This window comes from Calypte anna, chromosome 1 (genome assembly GCF_003957555.1).
Source record: "Calypte anna isolate BGI_N300 chromosome 1, bCalAnn1_v1.p, whole genome shotgun sequence".
NCBI lineage: Eukaryota > Metazoa > Chordata > Aves > Apodiformes > Trochilidae > Calypte > Calypte anna.
The window spans coordinates 12849434-12869377 of record NC_044244.1 but is presented as its reverse complement, the minus strand read 5'-3'; the positions used below and the strand labels follow the sequence as shown (position 1 = coordinate 12869377).

At 38.8% G+C, this 19944-nt stretch overlaps 1 protein-coding gene across 1 annotated transcript in view; it reads left to right on the top strand.

Annotated features, from left to right (window-relative positions):
• RELN (reelin) overlaps positions 1-19944 on the top strand; it is a 270920-nt gene that overhangs the window by 107085 nt on the left and 143891 nt on the right. The window contains exons 5-7 of the mRNA XM_030447325.1: positions 8501-8533; positions 9720-9798; positions 18007-18103. Coding sequence (XP_030303185.1) covers positions 8501-8533; positions 9720-9798; positions 18007-18103 — 209 coding nt within the window. The remainder of the gene's footprint in view (positions 1-8500; positions 8534-9719; positions 9799-18006; positions 18104-19944) is intronic.

Sequence of the window (19944 nt, the reverse complement as noted above, 5' to 3'; positions counted from 1 at the left end):
TCAAACATTTGCTTTTTATCAAAACCACAAGTCCAATTTTAACTCTGCCTTAACTATAGGTAAAAAATACAATATGCTTGCAGCAAAAGCTTTGTTTACCATCCAGCTCACATGTATTGTTCTGAAGAACCTGCCTCCCCATTTTGTGAAAGCAGACTGTCATATTTTTGCCTCTTACCTATAACATTTGATCATTTTTATAGCTAAACAAAACATTTCACTTACGCAAACTTTAAAAATCTCATTTTTTTCACACCTTATCATATATATATATATATATATATATTCTTTTGATTAATAACTTAAAAATAAATGCCCGGTTGTGAGATGTTGTTTGAAGAGAACCTTAATCATTAAAACAGCACGAAAGTGAGAAGGTGTCTGTCCCTTTTGGTGCAGAACAGAAAGGAATTTTCTCTGCAAAATTCCAGTGATACTTCCCTGTGAAAAGACACAGTGAAATATGGGCCAACCAGTATAAAATAAATTTTTTAAAATTAGAAATGTGTTGCCCCAATTATTAAATAGTAAATATTGCCCAAATAATTTTTTTTTTTTTTTTTTTTTTTTTTTTTTTCCTGTGAGTTTGGGAATGTCTGTACAATGGTTTTTGCATGTACTAAGTTATTCATATAAGGTATGAATAGTGCCTCTGATGTTAAGGGAAAAGTATTTCAATTTTCATTTTCAGTATTTTAATATTTCAATTATAGGAAGCAGAAAGGGAGATTGAGAGGGGTGACTGAAGATGTCAGCTAACAAGCTGGGAAGTTAGAGTTAATTAGAAAAATGTAACACAGGTGCTGGCAATCAGAAGAGTATGTTAAAATGAAAATTAAAAGGAAAAACATCTGTAAAAACTACCAAACTGCATTTTTTATTCAGAACGGGAGGTACCCCTATAATGTAGGTATGGAAGAATAGTGTTTTAGTGATGAGTACAGGGGAGTTTGGGAACAGAAGTGTTGGCAGAATCACCATGTTGGATGTGCTGAGGAGGATGTGAGGGTATCTGACACAGGCTCCTCACTGACTGGACTGAAGTTGGGAGTGAAAAAATTAATATGCAGAGTCATCAGCATAAAGTGATTAAAAACCTTATAAGCAGATGGAATTGACTTAGCTGCACAGTGAGAGCACCACAGCCAAAGGCAGTTTGTGGTGGCCAGAACAGGTGAGGAAAGGAGAAGGATACAGAAGAAATATTTTTTGTAAAGTGACAAAGCCAGGGAACTGGCAGTGACCAACATGATGGAGGTTATGTACACTGGGAGGAAGTGTCTGAATATCAGTGTTGGAACGGGAAGTGTGAGCAAGGAGAATATTGGCAAAGCAACAAGATTTCTCCCTGCTAGAAGAAAGTACCTGATAAGCAGACACTAGTGAGTAGAAATGCATCCATACAAGCTTTATATACATACATAGCTCCTGCTATACCAGGAGATTTTAGTAGGAGAGCAGGGAGTGGAAATTGTCATTCTTTCACCCTTTTCTGCTTTACATTTATTGAATTTTGGAGCACAACCTATCCCAAATGGAGATTTTAGCAATACTTGTGTTGGTTAGAAGAATAAGTTATTAAGGTTCTCTGTGCTGTGCCTGAATTCACAGCGACATTGCAGGACAAGGAAAATGTGAGATTTGTGTATTTGTTGTCTGTAGAAAATGAGAGATGCTAAGATGTGCCACCCCTGGACTTTCACTGGCTGTTGCCTCCTCATCCATCCTGGCTGCTGAGAGCCACCTCCTTCACCACTGCCCTGCAGGGGCATACAGCTTCCCCACCATGTCATAGCCTCCCAAATCCCCATGACTTCAGTGTTTCCTGTGATTTTTTTCAGCAGTTCTCTTTGATTTGTACACAGTAACTTCAGAGACTTTCTGAATCTGTCTTCTCCAAAATATTTTATGTCATTGCAGTAAAGCTGCAAGCATCAGATTTGACTTAGTGAAGGATAACCCAGAGATAGTGGTCTATGAGCAGTTCATAGTGTACAACAGCCATGTACAACATAGTACAACAGCCATGTACAACATAGTACAACAGCCATGTAATTACCCATCATTATTTCCCTGTAATAATGATGTTCAAGCTTCTCAGAGGTTCTCTTGGCCCTTCTCACAGCTTTTTGTCCTCACCAAGGCTTCTTTCCCCTTAGTTCCCAACATGGCCACAGTTTTCCTGATCCAGTCAACCATCCAGCTACCACCCCTTGCCTTTCCTCCTGTCCATTCCAGCACCACACTCTTCTCTGCCCTTTGTTCTTATTTCTTCAGCAGACAGAATGCATTGCATTAGTCCCCTTAAGCAGTGTGTGCTAGTATAACTCTTACAAAATTGGGAATAATTGTCCTATTTAAATAAAAGGCACTTTCTTTGAAAAAGCCTTTCTTCCTTTATTCCATTAAGATAATCACAGTTTTGTCAATACGATTAATGCAAACAAAGAATTATTTCAGAAAGAATTAGTTAATTTAGTTGTAAATATAATATTAAGATCTGTGCAACACAGTAAGGTAGATTGATTTAAATTAGATTTTATGATCTCTTTCTGGCCATAACCTTTACTATACTGAAAGGCAATAGTGAATGTGACGTATTTAGTAAAAATAAAACTTCATAACTTCATAGTTTTATTACAGCTGATCTTTTTAATAAGTATGTTCAGTGGAGATCATACCAGACTTTGTAGTAACTAGTACAAAGGATGCACATGAAACAAGAAATCTCAGAGATCATGTTCACTGTGTCTGTCCACCCTCACATCTGCTTTGGTAAATCCTAATAGAGTTAATGGGATCAGTGCAGGGAAAAGGAAATCATAGTTCTTATTTTTAAGTGAATTAGAGGGTGATAAAGGGCAGTGTAAGGGATGGCAAAGCCAAAAAAGTAGCCCTATATATAATGTAAATGGAAAAAGCAATGATGCCATATGAAAAGACACCAGGTAAAGTAAAATAATTGCTTGAAAAGCTGTGTATTCAGCATATATTAAATGCTGTAGGAGGCTGGAGAGAGCTTTGAGAAGTGATGCATGCTTTAAAGTTTATCAGAATTTCATGGGATCTTGAAGAAAGGAGAAAAATTCTCAGACAAAAGAGTTAATCCAGACAAATAGGCAAGAAAATAAAATACCCCACAAAAATCTTAAAAGTGCTTCTAAGAACAAATAAGAATGTTAATGACTGATTATACTTTTGTCACTTGTAATATCTATAATTAATAGTTTCTTTAACTTGCTAACCTAATAGCAGAATTATTGGGAAAATAAGGCAAACTTCTCATTGTGCAGATCAATGCCTATTTATTCCTGTATTGAGTAGAACAAAAATCATGCGTTAATAAACAGCATAATTAAAATGGAGTTGGCAGAATATCAGACCTGCTGCATTGCACTGTAGATAGTGTCCAGGTCTGTGTGATACAGGGATGCTCCTGGGAGGAACAGCTCAGTGCAGGGATGGGGGCAGGCAGCACTCTGCTCACACAGCCCCTCCTGCCTTTACTGCACCATCTAGGGTGCTAAGGAAACCATTTCCCTGGTTCACTCTGTAACTTTGGGCCAGTAATACAATACTTTGGAATAAGGAGCATACTGGGAAATTTGTGAGTGTGTAATTTAGTTCCAGCTGACCAGAAGAGAGTCTCAGAGCAGTGAAAGCTCTGAGACAGGAAAGATGAAGGATGTTGTTTTCTCTTCTAGTGCAAAATCATTCCTTGCAGCATAGTTTCCAGAAGTTGATATACTCTCATACTCAGTGCCACAAATTATAAGACCAGGTTTCCCTTTTAAGAAACCACTCTACAGTCTGACAGATGTCTCTGTATGAAAGTAAATCCTGAGAATTGGCCAAGATTCTCTTTGATTTCATCATTTCTGTCTGAATGTTTGTGGAAAACCTTTTAGGTATGTTTTGTACCTTGTAAATATGGATTTAAGAAGACTCTGAAAAAACAAATGCAGAACAGACTGCAGGCTCTCAGGCTTGACCAGAGCAGTATTTTACAGAGCAGAAGGCTGTAGTTCAGAGCTGACATGTTGTTCCTTGGCTTCTGTGTCAGAAAGAATAATGCAGCCCTCAGGCAACACACTGACTCTCTCTAGGGAGATCTTCAGCCTGTATCATTCAATAGCAACTTCGTTTACCAGTACAGAGAAAGTATTGGCAGGAGTCTAAATAACAGCATTAATTTCCTTTTTCATCTTCATCTGGCTGCTAATGACAAGGAGATTAGACTTCATAATCTGCAAAATAGAATATACCTCTCTGCATTTGTCCTTTGTGATGAATCGATGAGCAACAGCTCATGGCTGCTGCCTGCTGACCTCCAAGCACAGGAGTTATCTGAGAGCACTTAGGAACCTGTATTTCTGTAACTCATTTTTAGATTTTAAAAAAGAAGTTTAGGGTTTTGGCAGAAAAGGAGAAAAATTGCCTTTACATTGCAGTATTATAAGAATATTTTCTTGCGCTTTATTTCTTACGTATCCCTGTACACAGGCTTGACCCCAAAAATCATTGGAATATGGGTCTGAGTAGTACAAACTGATGTTGCTGGAGCTTATGTTCAGTTTGTATTATCTGAATGGGACTGGTTTTGCTTAAAAGTCAACCATTATCACTTTTAATGATTTTGGTTCTTATTTTTCCACTCACATCAGTGCGCTCACATCCACTCTTTTTTTTTTTGCAGATAACATTCCCTTCCCATTTCCCTCCCTTCCAGTGTAACCAAAACAGGGCATATTTTTCTATTGGTTTAACCTTTCAGTAGTCTTACTTCATCCACAGAAAATTCTAACCTTTTACTCCAAAAGATGCCTTCATTCTCCTTCATCTCATTGACACAGAGCCCCACAATGACCCCATTGACTTCTGAATTCCCCATTACTTTCATAAAATTTCTCACGCTTCCAGTTTAACTACGGCCTTTCTCTCTCTGAAACACTTTGTATTGTGTACTTTCTTCTGTGCTTTTCCTTACCAAAGGAATTGCCTTGTCTACAAGGCAAGGATCCTGCATTTACTTGTATTTTCTCATGTTGTATTTGCTCATGCCACTTAGATGCTAAAGTCTTGTATGTACCTTGAGTGCTAGTTAAAAAATCAAATAATAAATAAATTTATTTTACTTTTATAGAAAGAAATTGTATTTTCATTCAACTTAAGATGTATTTTGGAGCTGCACAAGTACTGATTCTAAATTTAAGACCATCCAACCAAATGTCTGAGGAACAACTAAGAAAGTTAATTGTGGTTTAAAATATGAATTAAGATGGCCTTTTCCCCCTCTAAGTCTGAAGTATTATGTAGTTTTTAAAAATTGTGTTTTATATCTTTGCTTTGTATAGCTACTTTATGCTGTATCCTTTTTTTTTACCTTTGTCATGTTGTGCAAGGAAATTGCCTTTGACTTCAGCCACACTGAATGGCCTATTGTACAATCCATAGTGTTTTAAATAAGTAGTTCTATAAATTGATAAAAAAGGTAGATCTCAAAGTATTTGAAAATTACTGCAGTTGTTTTTATGTGATATTCTAAATTTCTATTAACTTAAGGATTCTAACTGCAGCATTTAAAGATCACCACACAGCTGTCTTGTAATGAAATATAAAATGTCATACAGAAATTATTCATAGGGAGATTAAAATCTAGGTTTATCACTCACTAAATGGTACCTTCACAGTCTTGTTATATTCACCTCTGGAATCTGAGTTACATATTAGATGGAGGAATGCCTGAGGCAAAAATGCTTGGGCTTCCAAGATCCTGCAGAGATTTGGGAAACATAGCCCCTCCTCAACATACAGTCTTTATTTATAAGAACATCTTTTTGTCCAATCTTTTTGTTGTTTCCTTACATCCAGCTTCAGTATTTTAAATGAGTGATCAGTAGCATTACTGTGTATCTCCAAAAGTTAATTTCAGTCCATTGGTAACCAGTTTTGGTTTCCAGTACAATGTGCATACAACTGAAGGGTTGATTTAGGAAAAATATCTCAGATCCCAGTTTTTTATCCTTTAATCACATCAACAGCTAGCTGTATAAAAAAGTCATGCTGAAGTCAAAGGAGTTTGCAAGTTTAAAGGTTCCCAGTTTGTGCTGTACCTGTGTCTTGTGACTGAATGCCAAAGAATCATTTGTGATTGTGTGTATCCTGGGCTTGACAACCTTCCATGGAAAGCCTCTTCCAAAGAGTGCTGCCAAGTGACCTGTCCTGAATGACAAGCTTGTCTTTTATTTTCATTTTCAGGTCTGAACTCTCTCATTGGGAGTAAGGTCTCTTTTCTATTGAGTTACTCTCAAGAGCTAATGAAATTTTCTCAGTCCACTGCTGAGTCTGCCCATGAGGTGCAGACCATCCTCCTCATAGATGAGCATTAGCAATGTCCCTTAGACACACCTGTCCTTGCTGTCCTGATCATCCTTTAGTAATGATCAGGAGCTAATAAAAAGGGATAACACAGAGCATCAGAGATGTCTTATTTTATGCTTAACCTCTTACAACATGAGGAATAATTCAAATCCCATGCTATAAAGTACTTCTTTTCCTACAAGCATAATCCAGAGCAGACTGCATTGCTCAGTCTGGGAAATAATTCAGTTGATCCAGCTTAATCCATTTCTGCTGTGCAAAGAGTTTTTAAAGGTTTTCTAGAGAAATTTATACATGCCTCCATGGGGGGAAACACTGCCTGGGACTGCAAGGGAAAAATGTAGTCATTTCTTGTGTAGTACCCTGTGGTGCAGCCCAGAATTATCCTGAAGGCAGAGCCAAGCTTAACATGCAACTGGAGCTGTATTGCTCCAGATTTAGTGCCATCTTGATGAGAAGTTTTGGCCACTGCTGAAGTCCTTGTTGGCATTTCTGCTGGGGAAGACAAGCTGTCATGGATAAGTTTATTGTATAAAAAAATAGGATCATCTGCATAAAGAACAAAAAAAAAGAGTTCATACTTCTGCATGTCTGTGATTTCTGTTCAACATCAGATTCTCAAGAATGCCTTTGCTCTTTGCTGCAGTAAACATCACAGTGGGTCAGTGGTTGTTTCAGCTTTGTCTCTCTCTCTATAAGATTATTGGATAGACTCAATTTTGTCAGTCTTGTAAGCTGCAAGTCAGTAAAATCAAAGGTTACTCTCTAATCTAAATCCAGACTGCTTTGTATCCTTGTCTGCAGAGAGCTCAGTTGCTTTTTGCTCAGTCTTCTTAATCACCAACTTCCCCATGCAATTTCATTACAGAATGTCATCACTTCATGCTAGCCCAGTGTTTAAGGAGAAAGCAGGAAGAGGAAAACTAAATTCTTGAGATTTGTGTTGGACTTTCTATTCAAATTACTATCTTTGAGGACTCAACACAGATTGCTGCATTCATTTTTATGTTTATTTTTAATCTATTTTCAATTTGTCAGATGTTATGACAGAAATTGCTGTACTTCAGTAATTTTTGGGAAATATGCTGAAGAAATCAGGAGTACTGATACAATTTAGGTCAGTGCCCAGCATAGAACATGGAATCATCAAAAGAGTCCCGGCTTCAAAAACTCTTTTTTGTGTGTGTATGTGTGTGTTCTATTTACTAAAGAACAAAATGCAGCTGGAAATACAGCTGCATGGTGGAGGTACTGAGAGGCAAACAAGGTAACTGCTCCCTGGGAGCTGCTTACATGCACTCTCTTTGCCTCTGTGCAGGACATGTAACTTATTTTGGATTTAAGATTGGGCAAGACTATGGATGTAGTAGCAACCATGGCCTTTTATATGGCTGTGCCCTTTCATCTGCATTTTGTTTCATGTGTGTAATGGTGCACTAGGACTCCTGTTGCAAAATGTTAGAAGACTACTTAAAAATGTTTCGTTATTTCATACACATGCTACCATGCAGTGTGTCATTACAATATTCTAATGTTTCTTGGAAGATAAAGACCTACTGGGAAATTGGTTCAGCAAGGCATGTGAAAATGTGCTTTAAAACAAGTGCTTGATTCAGTGGTTTGTAGAGTCAATCTGTTTCTTGTTGCTCGAGGAATACGAGGGTATATTTCTCTCAACAATATACCCAGTGAAATGTTGTCCAGTGCAATATAAATAGTCAAAGTGTGGCATTTTTGTCTCTCCTAGACTATTTCTTTTGTTCACCCCAATTCCCACTCTCTTCATCAACCATTCAGTTTCTGAATCTTAATCCAAATTGTTTCTCATTTCCCATAATCATATGCTATAACTGATCTTTCTTACCTTGATGTACAGCTATTTCTGACTTTCATTTGTTATTGATGCTTATTTTAATTAGAGAATATTTTTTTTTGCATCTCTATAATATTTTTATACTTTCGGTGTGTATCCCATTTTTCATAATTAAACTGTTGGGATAAGTTGACATAAGAAAACTTGTATTGTACGATTTGTTTTATGCTGAATCGATTTTTAATGCTGCAATTAAGCCCTGATCATAGAAGATGTTTATGCATTGTTTGTCTTTGTTCTCTGCAGCTCCGACAGAAGCACCCTTACATCCTCACCTAGGTAGGTGATTTGTCATGCTTAATACTAAAACTCAGAATCACTAACTTCATTATAATAAACAATTTGTGAGGTCATATGAAATTAGCTCTGGGGAATTCAAATAAAATTGGAGCTCCTATAAAATGAATTTAATTACGTCTTATTCTGATAGCTGTTTTTTTCATTGCAATTTTCACTGCTGTTTATTTATTAGCTTTGAGCCCTTGTGGTGTATATATATAAATCATGCTGCAGAGCTTTACTTCCTCACTATGTATTAAAACATCAGTTTGCATGAGGACCCATAATCTGGAGTGCTGGGGCACTGGGAGGAAGGTTTTGTCCCCATCCACCTCAGGGGTGTAGCCTGGAGCAGGGCACTGCTTCTCCTGCTCTGCAGGAAGGGCCTGAAGCACACAGTAGAACTCCAGCCCTGCATCCCTTCACCTGGGCATTGCAAGGTGATTAGCTGGGCATAGATTCTGGCATCCTTGCTCAGTTTTAATAGCAGGTAACAGTCATGTCATTCATTTAATTCAAGTTGAGAAAGGTCTGTTTAATTCAAATACAGCTGCTGAAGTTTTGGAATTTTTTTTTTTTTGTCATTATACATAAATGGTACCACAAATCTAAGGGAAAGGTGAAGTTCAAATCTTGCAGAACAATGGTTAGAAACATTTGATTAACATAGCTCATAGTTTATATTCCCTCCATGAGTTGGCTTTTACTGCCAGATCCACTGACAGCAGCAGAGAAATTCCAATGAGCTCATAGATTTTTGCTTATGAATTATCAGAATGAACCCCCTGATCATTAGAAGCATAGGATACTATGTAGGACATTGCATCCCCCCTTGTTCCAGGGTTTCCCATAACTGAATTCAGAGGGATTTTTTTCTGAACATTTGGAACAACCAACAATTAGGAACAAAAGCTCTTAAAGCATTTCATATGCATCTGATGATAGCATCTTTTCCTGGCCACCACACTGGTGATAGATCAGGAGACTTAATTTTGTGTGGTACCCTGATCCAGAGTAAGCAAAAAGACCTGTAACCATAAAAACCCTGCTTTTTTTACTGGCATACTTTAAAACCACCATTTCCTCCATGTACAGTACATTACTTTAGCGCTGTGTAAGGCAACAGTCCAAAAGCACTTCATGTTTACGCTGGGTTGTTTTCATACAGTGCTTTTTTTCTTTGCAGCCGAAATGCACAGTGACAGCATTATCCTACGAGATGACTTTGACTCTTACCAGCAGGAAGAATTGAATCCTACCATGTGGTGAGTTTCAGACTTCTGCGTGCATTTGTATGCATTTGAGCAAATTAAAACATATTTGGTTATTTCATGTTTGTATGCAATTAATTCTGGAATACTTCAGTTCACACAGGTGTAAGCTTACGCATGTCTTTGCTCCATGGGAATTTAAATATATTAGTTTAGTAATTAATTGATTGATGAGTGACTAAGAAATTCTAAGCCCATTGAAGTGAGTGACAAATTCTTGTTGACTTCAAATTTTGGATTTAAAATAGAAAGAAGGAGCAGACCTGAGTTAAGTGAACATTTTTGCATGAAGTTTTTACCACCAGATAGTAAAGATTTCTAGTGAATCTAACTACAGTAAAAACTCCTTCTAAACTGAAATCACGTTTCCAAATAATTCAAAAGAAGAAAAAAATAACTGTATTTAAATATCTCAATATATTAATTTTCAGCTGCTTAAAATATTTATGGTTGATTTTATTACGTTTTTGTGTGTGTGTGTAATGAAAACTCTTTCAAAACTACTGTATTGTACTTGAAGGAAAACTCATCCTGTCCCAGATCTATAAAGCAGCACCCAGCTGGTAGGGTTTTTATTTGTCCAGTGGGATTCCCAAGCAGGGTTGTTCATACTGTCACACTCTACATGTGAAACATCAAGCACTGTTTTTTATCATTCTCTAGCCAGTAGATGCTGTCAGAGAATCTTGGAGCTCCATGTGACTGATATGGCAAGTACAATTTAGGACAAGTCAGGCACAAGTTTGTTCACTCTGGTCAAACTGAGAGAGCACTTGGACAGCATCTCCCTCTCTGCTCCCTTGTTCTCTGCCAAGTGAGGTCAGAGACCCAGTCTATGTACTATTTCAGGACACAAGGAAAGAGGTGAGGAAAACCACTCATTTCAATGTTAATAAAGCCAGGCATCCATCCCAGGGAGGCAGGGACTCCTTAAGCTGATGCCAAAGTTCCAAGGACTCCAACAATAGGTAACAGGACAGTGTGGAGAGGCAGCTGTTGGTGGAGCATATAAGGATGGGACACCCAGAATTATCAGAAGTGGGGAGTTGGAGATAGTTGCAGACTATTAGCTTTTAGTCAAAAGTGATGTTCTTTTAGCAAAAATAAACTTTTCAATATTAGATATTAACAACTTTACCAGCACAGTGGTCACAGTGATGGGCTGCCATCTCATATGATGTGTCACAGGAGAGGAAGTTACAAGTCTCTTATTGTCCAAAACTGATTCTGTTCTGTACAGTGAAAAGTTCTGTGTGCTGATCAGCTCATCTGTCAGCCTTAACACAAAGTTTTGAAGGTTGGAGTCCCCCTTTTTTTACATGAAATTGTTACTGTTTTCTATTTTTTCCATTTCTATTTCATAAATATAACTAATTTTATTGATTTAATTCATACAAGGCACATAAATACTTTAATGGCTTAGTTTATCTTGTTCATATAAATTATTGATGGGCATTTTAGCAGTTAACTGTTAGCAAGTTATACATTCTGTGAAATCTGACTTCATTTCCCTTTTTATTAAGGCCTGTCAGGTTTCCATCTGTGCAGCTCTTTCACAGTTTCACCATCTAATGTAAAAAGATTGTGGTTTATGGAATTTTATAGATATTTTTTCTGCACATACTTATTGTAATATTTCTTGATATGTGCCTACTATTTTTGCTCCTTTTGTTCTTTTTCTATGATCTCTTTAAACGTTTTTCTGGAGAGATGCATTAAGGAACTGGACTACTATAATATTAAAAAAAACCCCACCACCTTTCTTTAAGGGAATGAATAGATCAAGGACTCTTAATGGGTTACAGAATAGCTGCCAAGGTAGATAGCTTTAGCAGCAGTGTTAAATGGACTTGAGTGGAAAGAAATGAGAGGAAGCATTATTTCCCTGCAGATGTCTCATAGCTCACAGAGAGCCTGTCTGTTGGGAGCCTCCATAATTTATTTATCCATTGCTCTCCTATCTTCAAATTCATCCTTGCTTTATCAAAGTCTTAACAGAGACATTTCAGACTAAAGGAGCCCCATGTCTCCTGCTTCTTTTGTCCCTGAGTTTGTGTTTGGTCCCTATGGAATAACCTTGACCCACCTTGGTGGGTGTGTCACTGCAGGGAGGGGTGTGCTGAGAGAAAAGTTACTGGAGTCCTGAGACAGATTTTCCTTAATCATGCCAGAAAGTCAGTATCTTCAGCAATGCTAACTAGAAGTGGAGCAGAAGTAAAAGAAAAGTGTAAGGAGGGGTCATGAGCCTTTCTGCATACAGGATTTCTACAGTAGCTCTGCCTCCAGTGAAGACCCACTTGGTGGCAGAAAGCTCATTCTTGTTTGGTTGTCTAGTGGGAGTTAGATCAGGGATTATTAAGAGTTTACGATATCCACCCTAAAATTGCATTTTTTCCCCCAGGCAGCTGGTAAAATCCCATCTTTACCACAAACAATGGTGGTAACAGCTAGTGTAGTGTTCCCAGCCCTGCTCTGTGCCCACTCTGCTGTGCTCTGAGTGGGTAGAGCAGCTGCCTGCGTGCACCAATGCTCCAGCAGTGCTGGGTCACCAGGGGCCAGTTAGACTAAGCCACTCTAATAATGTCTGAAACCATTATTTGTGTACAGATGAAAAGAGAAGTGTTTGTATTTTCCAGTGATCTTTTCTTCCCAAATCCTACATAACACTGGCTTGGATGTGATTAATATTGTTCCACTCCTCCTGATCCACCTTCTGGTATGTGCAGCTCTGGCAGAGATGTGCAGTTCAAGTGCAGGAGCGAATCATTTTGTAGCTTCTCTGTGTGTCTAATTTTATGAGTCCCACCAGAGCTGGTGTGTCACTGTGTCGCTGGGAGAGGCCCCACATCAAATAACTATTTTGCACAATGGCATTGTATGATTTTGAGACTGATTGCCTGTTTTTCATGGATTTCTGCTCTTTCAAATGCAGTAAAAGATACATCCCCCTCCAGCAACCATCTGTTTCTTCGAAGGCTCAGGAGTGGCTGCAAGGGGAGGAAAAAAGGGAAGGTTGGGATGGGGCTCTTTGTAAACAGAAGAATCCACAGCACCTGGGAATGGGTTTCTCACCTAAATCACAGTTTGGTGATTGAGGAAAAAAAAGGAGAAGCTGCTGCAGATGAGGAGAGGAAGAGGCATCAGGCGAGGACAGATAGGAGAAGGAAGCAAGGAGGAATTCTGTGCTGGAAATGCAGAAATAAGAGCATGTCTTCTCTAATTTTCTTGGGATTTATCCACCGTGGGGGGTTTCCTGTGTGGTGTGTCCAACTAATTTTTATAATCTTTCACAGTGCACTCATGTCAGAATATGAGTATTTTTCAAGTCTCCAACCTATAGGCACAGGCCTGCTTATTTAAGCAAAGATTTCTTTATTTCTTGAGTCTCATTTGCCACTAACTTCACAAAGATCTCTTTGGCTTCAGAAACAAATATGCTTAACACATTCATAAATGTCCAATGTATTTTATGTCTACCACAGATTAGCTGTTCAAGTTAAGGCAGGTGAGTCACTCCCACTCCATGGTAAATGTGGCACAAATGACCACGCCAAGCGGTTCACAGTTGATGCACAGAACTAATTAGTCAATAATAGTGCATTTTTCAATGAAAAGTCTAATAGTACAGGTGACAGGTGATCCATGAGACTTCCTCAAAACTGCCAGGAGTGTGTTACTTCAAAAGCCTGGAGAACCTGTCCTATGAAAACAGGCTGTGAGAGCTGGGATTGTTCAGCCTGGAGAAGGCTCCAGGGAGGCCTTACAGCAGCCTTCCAGTTCCTGAAGGGGCTCACAAGAAAGAAAGCTCAGAAGGGACTTTCTATAAGGATGTGTAGTGATAAGACAAGGGATAATGGTTTCAGCCTGAAAGAGAGTAGAGATATATTAGATATTGGAAAGAAATTCTTTAGTGTGAGGGTAGTGACACACTGGATCAAGTTTCCCAGAGAAGTTGTAGATGCCCCATTCCTGAAAATGTTCATGACCAGGTTGGGTGGGGCTTTGAGCAACCTGGTCTAGTAGAAGGGATGTTGGGACCAGGTAATCTTTAAGGTCCAATCTTCTAGCCCAAACCAGACTGTGTTTCTATGAAATCTCAGGAACCAGGGAAGTAATTAACTCCCCCTGTAGGGAAAGATAGACAGCGCCATGAAGTACTTGCCAGGGAAAAGTCAGAGAGTGGCTGGATGAGATGAGTTCCAGAATGGGTGGTATCTGGAAAACTGTCTAGGTCACCAAACACTTGTTTCTGTGACCATCTTGCCTTCATGTAACTTCAAAAAAATGCGGAAAGCAGTATAAAAAGGTGCTGTATAAGAACTGAAACAGCCAAACAAAACCAAATCTAGATTAAATATTCTTTTCAATCTCCTGGTAACTTATTTGATCTTGAGACAAAAAGAGGAAGAAAAAAGATTAATAAATTAATAAAGAAGAGATGTTTTCATTAGTGTATTTAATAGTAGGGTACAGACAACAGATGATTCAGGACATTTAAAAAAAGAAATATTCTGTACAGAAGCTTGCTGCTGGTTAAAATTTCCTTCCCAACTTGGGGCCATGCTTCACTTGAAAGCCTATCAGCACTCCAAAGAGCGGTCACGTACAGAAGACATACTCTTCAAAGATGGCATGAAGAAAAGCTGTGAATGTAAAATCAATCAATTAGAAACAGGTTCCATCACTTCTTCATGGCATAAGAGAAATTAAGAGGTACAGTGATATTTCCAGTGGCAAAGAGGTGGATGAAAGCTTTGTGGCAGGAACGAGAAGGCCTAAAGTGGTTTCCAAAATGCACTAAAGCTGCAGGATTAAACTTCAGAAAGATTTATGTTCAAAAATCTTTTGGCAGCATGAGATGTTCATCTTCTTTATAGTCCAGACATCACTAAAGACATCAGTCAATATAATGTCCACAAACTCAGGTACTGTAGAGGGAAACAAGATGACAAATAGGGATGAGGAAACAACAGATGTTTCCCCTTCAGCAATGTGAAGAACAATAACAGAGAGAGGTGGGACTCTCTAAGCCAGAGATGAGAGAGATGGCAGGGCTGCAGAGAAGACATCTAGATGAATATGACATACATCAACAGTGGCAGTGAATGCCAGCTGTGAAGAGAAAGCTGAAGAGCTTTAATGAGCCAAGATTTTAGACTAAGCAGGTGAGAAAGATAATGTGAAAAGCTGCACCCAGCCAGGGCAATTAATACTGCTTCCTGTTAGTATAAATGGAAAATAAATTAACCTTCCTGTCTGCACCAGGAGAGGAGCAAATTCTGTCTTTTCTAAGCACGTAATACAATGACAATGATCTGAGGAACAGCAGATCAATTATCTTGCTCTTCATGCATTCCTGTCAAGCTACTGAGCAATTTATTGTCAGAGGTAATACATTTCAAAGAGAGCACAAAGGTTTGAATGAGGATTACCAACAGCCATCCAATTTCTCATGAGAGAAGTCATCCTAGAAAAGAGTGATGGTGAAACATCTGTATTAGAAGGACAGTATTTCTGGATTTCCAGACAGTATTTCATAGACCACATTATGGAAGTAGAATAGATGAACAGCTAAATCACTTTGTATTCATTAAAATATGAGAAGGACAAAATTAAAATATCCTATGGATTATGTACCCTGTCCTTTTTTTGAGGGCATAAGTGGTCCCAACATAGTATTCATAGGCACAAGTTTTCCTGCTGTAAGTGGCTCTCCTTGAATATATCAGTAGTTCAGGCAGATGCTCCTCTATAAAACCCCCACATATGGGATCAGATGATGAAAATAATGCTCAAAACCAGGGAGAGTTCTACAGAATTTCATTATTCTCCTAGTTCCTGTTTCTGTTTTGTTCAGCCATCAGTTTAGGAATTAAATGAAATTTCGATAGTAACAAAATGCATACTCTGTTTCTCTGCTTTCTCTTAAAGAACACTTCAGTTGACTCACTTGTTCTCTTCTTGCCCTATACTAGGAAATAAAATTATTTTCCAACTGTAGCTTCCATAAGTAAATACTATCTTACTGAAGTCAATCAAAGCTACATTGCTTTATCAGAGGATTTAATTTTGCTACCTAAATCCAAAGTACTAAATGCTGTCAATATGATTTGCTTACTGACATGCTCATACAGGGGAAAAACCTCAAGGGTTATTACATCTGACTTTGTTTCAGGAAGTGGAACTGACCTTTAATAAAATCTCAGAATAAGGGATATATTTGGAAAGTGGGGAAGAGCCATTCATCTTTGACTTCTGTAATGGACTTAGGTCTAAGAAAGACAGTCCTGTTCTGAATTCACCCAGGACCAACTGAAGAGACCTGAAATAACAGATACAATCAATTATTCACCACATCTATGCATCTGAAAATCTAACATCTATCACTCAGCACAGCCAAACAATCACAGACCTGAAGGGTTTTGTACACTGCCCAGAGTTAACCCCTTCTGCCAAAAAGTTCCCCACACATTGCTGCCCTGGAAAGGTCCCCTGGGAGATGGAGGAGTGGTGAGCATCCCCAGTCTGTTGCAGAAGCAGAACAGAAGGTAGCTCCAGTTAGTTAAACACATGCTTTAAAAATTCATTTAAACACTATTTGTAATCACTATATGGGTTCACAACAACCCATTTGGATATATATCATCTGTGGGGAAAAGCTGCCCCAGCCCCACAGGGTGGCTGACAATGCTACCAGCCTTTTCCTAGCAATGCAGATGGAGATTGCATTTGTCATGTCCAGGACCATGGTGGACTGGTGGTTTTCAGATACTCAGGAATAGAAAAATCCTTCTCCATACAGTTTATAGAAAGACTTGCAGAGATTTTACAGAACATCTGCTGATGAAAAGACAGACTTGTAATATGAATTAGGGAGAGGTGAAAGAAACAACCAAACAAGGAAACTTTTATAGAAATAGCTGCGATGGTTGTAAACTCTCTTGTATATCCTGACAGGTCTTCACCTCCTTGGGCTTTCTTCCTTTCCATCCAATTTCCTGTAAGATCTTCCATACAGAAATTATCCAGAGAATGAAAAGCCAGAAGAAAACCCAACCTTTCCTAATGATTGAACTACATCTGGGCTGTATATATGGGACTGTGTATTTTGGCAGCATTATACATCAGAAAGTGTGGCCAAGTCTGAGGCACTTTGTGTGAGAGAAGCCAATGAAAAAACTGCCTAAACTCCCCTCACATGGGTCCATTGCACTTAAAATGCTAAAAATACCCAATGTTGAAATACAGACAAATATCAACAAAGAAGTAAAAAGGTTTGGAGTGAATTCACCCTTGCTTACAATGGAGTTGCTCTGGGAGCAGATGTGAACCTGTAGGCTCAGTTAAAGCTGAGCTCTGGATGCCTGGAGGCAGTGTTGGTCAGCATGGTCAGAGGCAGCTTGTCAGGGGCTGACAGCATCTCTGAGACGTTTTAAAGATCTGTCACTCCTGCCAAGAGTTCATACCCTGGTGCCGAAAGGTGAGGGAGAAGGCCCTTTACCCCTGCTCCACAACCACGTTGCCTGCAAAGTCCTTCATATTATATTAGGAAATGTCAGGAGAGGTGCAACTACTGGGCTCAGTAGCACTTACCAGCCTGAGATTTTCTTCCTGTTTTTCCCATAAGAGGTGTACAGAGCGGCAGCTCTCTGCTACCAGGAGTGTGGAGTATGACAAGTATGAATAAAAAGCAGCCACAAGAACCATTTTACAGTGGTTGGGCTGTAGGATCCCCATGGTGCTCCATTTTGGGTAGAGTCTGCTCTGCAGGCCAGGCGGTCAGATCCTTTCCCCTTTTCCTGGGCTGTTCTGTACAGGAACTCTGGGGCAGTGGGTGTATGTATCAACTGTGCAGTAAGGACTGTGAAAGAAGATTTCAGGGTAAATGATATATGTAAGAGTTCACCTTGGTGTCCTGTGATGTAATGTTTTGCAGTTGATGAGCAGTAACACTCCTTTTTGAAAGGGGGACAGTGTGGAGGGGGGGGAAATTATTTATTCATAAGGGCCTTTCTCAAGAGGCATCTGTAGGACATGGCATGTGCAGTTGCTGAACCTTTCTTTTCAACAGCATGGTAACAAAACAGTCCAGGCTTCTGAGTGTCAATCTGTAATGGCCTTATTTTGCACATTACAAGCCTGATGCATCTCAAACATATGGTTTTTGATTCCCATTTTGAACATGGTGTGTTCTTCTTGCAGGTCTGAGTGCAGTAACTGTGAGGTTGGAGAGCAGTGTGGAGTGATCATGCACGGCAGCGCCGTCACTTTCTGCGAGCCCTATGGTCCCAGAGAGCTGGTAAGTGAAGAAGTTGCCTCTCTGTAGGCATGATCAAGGCTGCAGAGACATCAGTGTGCTTTGTAGGCTTAGTGTTCACCAGAGAGGCTGGAGGAAAGTGATACGGCCATAGAAGAGCTCCCCAGGAACACCCCAGTGTTTTAAACTATAGGTGGCAACCAAAGGTATTACATAGTTTGCAAGGGTAAGCATCTCGATCCAGTGTGCATCCAAGTTAATTAAAGTATCTGTAAAGGACTGGAAAGGCAGGGAAGTAGAACTGTGTTGTCAAACTGGCAGAATTCTCTTTTTGTTCCTGACAAAGAAACAGAGAAAAGGTTAATTTCTCTTATTTAATTAGCTGTGTCCTTTTTTTTTTTTTTTTTTTTCTTGTAGCTGTTGACAAATGTTAATTTGGCTGCAAAATATCACTTGTGAATAATGCAGCCTGGAGCAAGCACCTGCCAGTCTCAGGAAAGTGTAACAAATAGAGTCATGATGAAGGTGACAGAGTTAATTTCACTGGGGGGTAGTTTAGTCATAAAATTGCCATAAGAAACAACATGGTGTGATTTGCAATAACTTGGGATCATCTGGGTGTGGAAAATTAATTGAAACATATCTAAAAACCCACATGCTGGGGCTGAGCAGTTAGTTGCAATGATGGATTCAGAATGGGAGTTTTGGAAAGAACTGAAAATTTAAAAGACCAACTCAAAGCTTCTGTAATTCCCAATTAATTTTTATGTTTTCAGCAGTCTTTGGCGTAGAGAGAGGCGCTGATTAGAGCTATTTGAAGAGCACATATGGAAGAGGGCTATAAAATAGAAGTGATTTGGGCCAGGCATTTTCTCTTCACTCTGACAATTCTTTTAACAGGGTTAATTTTACATCCTTAACTGAGACCAGAATTCCACAAATGCAATGTAGGTTTTGCTGGTGTGGTGACTAAAATCATAAACATATATAAAATAAATACAGATAAAGGAGAATTTCAGTCATTTCGTTCACAGCCAGCTCCAGACAGGAAATCCTGACAGGGATGCTAAATTACCTCTCTGCTACTTTGAATCCTATTTAAATGTACTATGCTTCATTAACTGCCTTGAGAAGAGATGCATTGTTTTATGTCCTATGCAAAAATGAAGTCACACCACTGGGATATTTTTCCCAATTTTTAAACTCATTTTTAGTTGCAATATTGAGTATAAGTAACAATCCTAGAAAAACATCCTATTTGTGACATTTAGGAAACCCAGGGTCCTAGCTATGAGGGGTCTGAAATGTCATTAATTAGCTGTCTTCTCCCTGCTGATATGTAATTTAGACTGTCCTTAGTAATCATGAATTGGCTTCAAAATTCAATGTTTGGCTGTATTTGTCATATTACCATGTAGTGAAATAGCACTACCGTCGCATCAGGAACTTGGAAAAATTTGTTATGATGCCAGAGTGGTGTGATTAAATAATCAGCTGAAAAATCATCATGCTTATAAACAGTTAGCAGCCTAATAATGAAAGTGTTTATAAATATTATGGCAGTATTGCAGAAAAATCAAATCCTTCTGAAGGAGTGTGCTAATGGCTTAACATTTTGGATGAGCACAGGATGGTGTCTGTGCCAAAGGTCTTACCTAGTTCTGTTTTTTAGTAGAGACAAAGATTTAAATTCTTTTTTTCTCAGAACCAACTTTCCAATTTTCTGTCTTGTTTCAGCAATCTCGCAATATATCTCTTTCTCTTACAAATTTTGAAACCTGTTTAATTCCTTCAATCATTATGTATTTTTGTTCCATCATCTTTACTATTTGAGTAGCCCCTGCTAAGGGCTCCTGCCAACCTGTGCAGCACCTGAAATTTGT